This window comes from Leptonychotes weddellii, chromosome 3, assembly GCF_054177405.1.
Source record: "Leptonychotes weddellii isolate Sample4059 chromosome 3, ASM5417740v2, whole genome shotgun sequence".
Taxonomy (NCBI): Eukaryota; Metazoa; Chordata; class Mammalia; order Carnivora; family Phocidae; genus Leptonychotes; species Leptonychotes weddellii.
In genome coordinates, this window is record NC_138371.1 from 128,143,967 (window position 1) to 128,150,063 (window position 6,097).

Below are 6,097 nucleotides of genomic sequence, written 5' to 3' on the forward strand. Positions count from 1 at the left end.
CCCAGGACAAAGGACTTCACACTTTTCTCTTGAGACTAGAGACTTCTCCAAGTACTTGGTTCTCAGATGCCTCTCCTTTAAGCTTTCTGAAATGTAAAGGGCCTCTGCCAAGGCTGGAGGCAGGGTGGAGGTAGGAGGTGGGGGAACATGACACACCCCTGCCTCCCTTAACTAAAAAGATCCCTGCCCTTATCCCAGATTTATAGGATGTTTATACTCAAAGTGGGATGGGAGTAGGGAGGAGAACAGATACAACCTCCATACACTGACTCAGACACTACTGGATTTCACCCTTTATCCTGCCTTCCAGATCGTGAACCCAATTCCTCCCATTTCAAGTGTATCCACCCTGTAACAAGACTGCCACTGAAAAAAATAGAAATAAATAACAGACTGCCGCTGCCAGCATGATTTCCACATTACGATTAATGGGAATCATTTACGCAAGTGGCATCTTGCTGAAAGTAACATAATGAATTACATGTTTGCCAGGATCACTTAGTGACAAAGACTGCCAAGCTCGAAAATTATTAAAACACTCAAAAGAAGCCAAGCTGCTGTGGCACCAGAATTTATTGGTAGGTGTGTATTTTTTAATAACCAACTTTCTTTTTTATAAACTTGTAAAAATGATGATTAAGTTTTTAGTCTTTCAAAGAAAAAACATTTTGCAAAAATATTTTATGTGAAATAATAACACAAACACAAATAAGCAACTGTGTACAAAATAATTTATTACAGTATTATATAGGTTGGCATTATTTTACAGTGAGTTTTTTTTCTCTTAACAATTATGAATCTAAATAGCTTAGGGCAAAGGAAAACCATTTTAATTAGAATGGCTTCTCTAAATAAAATCTCCCTTTTTGAATTCATATTTGCCTTAAAGGGACGTATTAATATTAGACATATTTACACAGTTCTGAAAGAAATATAATGAATGATTCCATTATTGTTTTCTGTACAAGATAAAACGAAAACCTATACTCCCCCCCTAAAATATTGCTCAACAATGCTTTAATAGTTAAACTAAAAATAGTTTAAATTCTCATTTTGCTGATACAAAAACGTATTTAATAGTCAATGCATGGCTATAAGAGTAAGAATGTTTCCTTATAATTTGTATTCTTCCCTATTCTGCTCCCCTTCGAAGCACACCACTTAGATATAAACTATTTGTTAACACATGAAGCAATTTAATCAAGATAGCATAATTCTTACCCATGGGTCTTTAAAAGAATGATCTAGGGATATGCAACAAATTTACCAGTGAATTTCCATGATTAGGAGGCAAACCAATCCCCACATTCTGAATCATCTACATAAAACTGGAGTACTCTTATTCAATAGAAAGTATCATTTTCATGGATATTAAGAAGGAAATGGTAAATCATGAAAAAATTAAGGTGGAAAAAAGGGCAAACTGAAATAAATTTTAAAATAAACCTCTATGTCTGCCAAAAAAAAGTTTCATCTTGTTTTTAACATACAGTTTACACTTTAAAACTGATGTGCTTTAATTAAAAAGCAAGCAAATAATAATACAACAAACCCGTAACATCAAAACACAGATTCTGAAACCAGGGTTTCAAGAAAATAATACAGTGGGGCTGTATACAACTTAGCTTAATAAGAAATTATATTTATGATACAGAAGTGACAGCATCCATCACAATGCTGATAATCGGAAAATTTAAGAAAACTGTACAAGTATAAACAGGTAATTTTCAACAGATGTTTATGTAAATTGGCAGAGTCAGATAAAGGATAAAGTAAGTTTACCGAATACTCCATTTACAAATTCTATCCCATTATTCCATTTCATACCTATATTAAAATACACCCTGAAAAGGAAACCCTGATCTGAATTCAGCTCTGAGTCTTACAGGAGTCAACTTTCTATGGGATTTCAAATTTCATTTGCCAAGGCATCCCAGTTAGCTGTATGGCTGAGTGCCACACTGTGGCCGTCCATTTCGTTCACACCGGGCAGGAAAGCGGAAGTGAAAGGAAGCAGGTTATGACAGGCCACCCTGTATTCTTCATACTGGGAATTACAGTTCCCAAAGCTGCCATCAAGCAGTGCCTCGGAAACCTTTAATAAAGTCTATCAAAAAAGGCAAGAATAAAAATAATTTTTAAGAAAAAAGGTTGGTTACTAATCACTTTAATAATCAAAAGATGCAATGTGTTAATTAAACAAAAGAACACTGGCAAGGCCTCAGTGTAAAATAACTTCTTGCTACTCACAGTAAGTAATCACCTCAAAACAGGAACATTTTATTATTTTTTAAAATTTAAATTCCATTAATTAACATTAGTTTCATAGGTAGAGCTCAGGGATTCATCAGCTGCACACAATCCACCCAGTGCTCATCCTATCATGTGCCCTCCCCAAGGCCCATCACCCAGTAACCCCATCCTCCATCCCCCCACCCACCTCCCCTCCAACAACCCTCAGTTTAGAACTGGAACATTTTAGAAATCAATTCTACAAAGCCTTAAAAAAATGGTAAAATTCTAATACTTGAAAAAGTGACTCTCCGAAACTGATCACTAAAATGAAAATGTCTCTTTAAAAAAAAAAAAGTCCTTTATTAACCATACTAGTTCCCATTTACTGAGGGCTTACTATGCCTTGCTCCGTGGTGCTTTGCAGATACTGTGTGTCTTACAAATTGAAGGCTTGTGGCGACCCTGTGTCGAGCAAGTCTGTTGGCACCATTTTCCCAACAGTATTTGCTCACTTTGTGTCCCTGTGTCATATTTTGGCAATTCTTGCAAATATCTCAAACTTATTCACTAGTATTATATTTGTTATGATGATCTGTCATCAGTGATTACAACTCGCTGAAACCTTAGATGATGGTTAGCATTTTTTAGCAATAAACTTTTTTTTAATTAAGGCATATAGATTGTTTTTTCAGACATAACACTATTGCACACTTAACGGACTACAGTATAGTATAAACATAACTTTTATATGCACTGGGAAACCAAAAACTTCACTGGACTCACTTTGTTGTGCTATTCACTTTATCAGCAGTGGTCTGGAGTTGAACCCAAAATATCTCCTAGGTATGCCTGTATTTTCATCCTTATCTTATAAATGAGGAAGAGCAAGCCAAGAAATGGAAATTTGCCTAACGCGTGTGACAAATATTGTAACTGCTAGAGCTGAGATCCAAATCCACACCTAACTCTGAAGGTCCACTCAAGCATTTTGTTGTAAAGACACATGTTTTGTCAGAGCACTCAGTATCCATAAATTTGTAGAAACCAATCTGAAAAATCTTACCTTTACATTTTTATCTTTTATCGTTTCATCCAATCTAGTGGCAATAGCAATTGCTTTCTCTTGCCTTGACTTGTCCAGAAAATACATCATTTTAGCCCCTGAAATAACAAGACACTACAAAATGAGTGAACTCCTAGATCTTAAAATTATTTGATTGACATCGAACAGTGACTTAAAATAAGGTTCCGAGTGTTTAAGCAGCAGTGGGTTGGAGCTGGCTCCTACCAGGACTTGGGAGCCAGATGCAAAGTTTCCGCCCAACTCCCAATTCAATGACATCCTACTGACAGACTGGGACCACAAGGGGAGTATTTATATTATGGCAAAATGCTGCACATCAGGGTTTCTTCTGTTAAAAAGAGATGGTTGTCAAACGCTTACCAGGAGACCAGATTTAACAACCACCCCTCCCCCTAAAATGCTATAACTCAAAATATAAATATGGGTTACCTTGTAGCATCAATCAATATTTCAGCTAAAATCATTTTTTAAAGATGATATCCTCAAATAAAACAACTAAGGAAAAAATTACTGTCACAGAGAATTGTGGCAGAGGGACAAAAGGAAAATGCTTGCATGTTCACAAAAAAAATAAGTAATTTTTAAAGGTTTTTTTTTTATCCCTATTCCTACGTAATATTTTTCTGCATCCACTAAAATGATCATATGGTGTTTACCCTTTCTCTCTCATTGATGCAATGTTTTGCAAATACTAAACCCTTGCAACCCAGGAAGAAATCCCACTTGATCGTGGTGAACAATTTTTTAATGTATTGTTGGATATGGTTTGCTAATATTTTGTTGAGGATTTTTGCATCTATGTTCATCAGGGATATTGGCCTGTAGTTCTCTTTTTGTACTGTCTTTATCTGATTTTGGTATCGGGGTAATGCTGATCTCATAGAATGAATTTGGAAGTTTTTCTTCCTCTTCAATTTTTGGGAATAGTTTGAGAAGAATAGGTATTAACTCCTCTTTAAATGTTTGGTAGAATTCACCTGTGAAGTCTTCCCTTTCACAATGGAGACAACAGGTATTCATTCAAATAACCTCGTTCTCCATGTCTGTATCTCCTGTATCTCCTGGTCCGTACTCTATGCTCATTTTTCTATTGGGCTTTTATCAATTTATATTGTTTATTGTTAATTTACAAGAGCTCTACATATATTATTAGCTTTTTATTAATTGCGTATCTGTAAATTTTTTTTTTCCGGATTGGCCTTTTGACTTTTTTTTTAATTTTTACTTACTAAGTAATCTCTTCCCCCAACAGGGGGCTCGAGCTCACAACCCTGAGATCAAGAGTCACATGCTCTACTAACTGAGCCAGCCAGGTGCCCCAGCCTTCTGACTTTCTTTACGGTTTTTATTTTTATGTGGCAAAATTACTTTTCCTGAGAATTTCACATATTTGGGAAGGCATTTCCCATAATAACAATAAAGAAATGCTTTCCTTCATTATCCTGTATTCTTGAAGAGACATTCTTATCTGCCCTTACTACCAAGAAATCGTAATTTTTCATAGGGTTTTTTTCCAGACATCAGAATCAAGAAGTTTCCCCTTAGAACAAGAAAACTTAGGTTGAAATATTTAAGTATATGGCTTACTGTAGGAGCATAGTTAATTATATTATATACTTCATTTTGTCCCCAATTCCTTTTCCACAATCTTTTGTCTAGTTTATCATCTTGTCCATCCATGCCATTTTGTCATTTTATGAATTTGTATAAACTGCCTAAAATCCTTCCTGTAACAGGGAGGATATAAATAAATCCTTGAAATACAAAATACATAAAGTAGAAAAAATACAAGAAAAAATAAATTACTCATAACCACAAACCACGAAGGCAACCTCTTAAACTTCTATATGTATTTCTTTTCAGCCTTTATCCCAAATTTATTTTTTTTTTACATAGTTGAGATTATGTTGTATGTTAGTACTGTGTATGTATTATAAAATTATTTACCCCTGTTATTACAAATTTTCTGAATAAACATCATTTTACAGGACTGCCTGGTTTTCCATTTCATTACAAACCTACTACTATTTCCTCTCTTCTTAGACATACATTAAATTTGTTTCCATTCTATTTCCCACACTCACACACAGCATTTCAGTTAACATCTTTACACTTAAAGCTCTATCTCTGCTTTGGATTAATTCTTCAAAATTATTTACAAAAGTATAACTACAGCCAAAAATCACAGATAATGTGAAGCTCTTTTTTTTTTGGCTATTTTAAGACTGAGAAAATTGGGATGCCTGGGTGGCTCAGTTGGTTAAATGGCTGCCTTCAGCTCAGGTCCTGATCCCAGAGTCCTGGAATCGAGTCCCACATCGGGCTCCTTGCTCAGCAGGGAGCCTGCTTCTCCCTCTGCCTGTAGCTCCCCCTGCTTGTACTCTCGCTCACTCTCTCTCGCCTATGCTCTCTCTAGCAAATAAAGAAATAAAATCTAAAAAAAAAAAAAAAAAGACAGAAAATTAAATAGGAATAAAACAATAGCTACAACAAAATCCAGCTATATTTTTACATAATAAAAGCATTAATGTACACATAGATTAAAGAAAAAATGAGCAGTTAAAAAATCTTTTTTAAGGGCGCCTGGGTGGCTCAGTTGGTTAAGCGGCTGCCTTCGGCTCAGGTCATGATCCTGGAGTCCCTGGATCGAGTCCTGCATCCGGCTCCCTGCTCGGCAGGGTGCCTGCTTCTCCCTCTGACCCTCCCCCCTCTCATGTGCTCTCTCTCTCTCATTCTCTCTGTCTCAAATAAATAAATAAAATCTTTAAAAAAAAAAAA

At 35.6% G+C, this 6,097-nt stretch overlaps 1 protein-coding gene across 5 annotated transcripts in view; it reads right to left on the bottom strand.

The window, feature by feature from the left end:
• Positions 1–714: 714 nt before the first annotated feature.
• Positions 715–6,097, bottom strand: part of NAA16 (N-alpha-acetyltransferase 16, NatA auxiliary subunit) — a 66,004-nt gene continuing 60,621 nt past the window's right edge. For all 5 annotated transcript variants that reach the window (XM_081814976.1, XM_006741219.3, XM_081814974.1 and 2 more), the window contains 2 exons: positions 3,299–3,396; positions 715–2,107 (listed from right to left, as the gene is read on the bottom strand). In XM_081814976.1, coding sequence (XP_081671102.1) covers positions 1,910–2,107; positions 3,299–3,396 — 296 coding nt within the window. In that variant the 3' untranslated portion in view covers positions 715–1,909. The remainder of the gene's footprint in view (positions 2,108–3,298; positions 3,397–6,097) is intronic.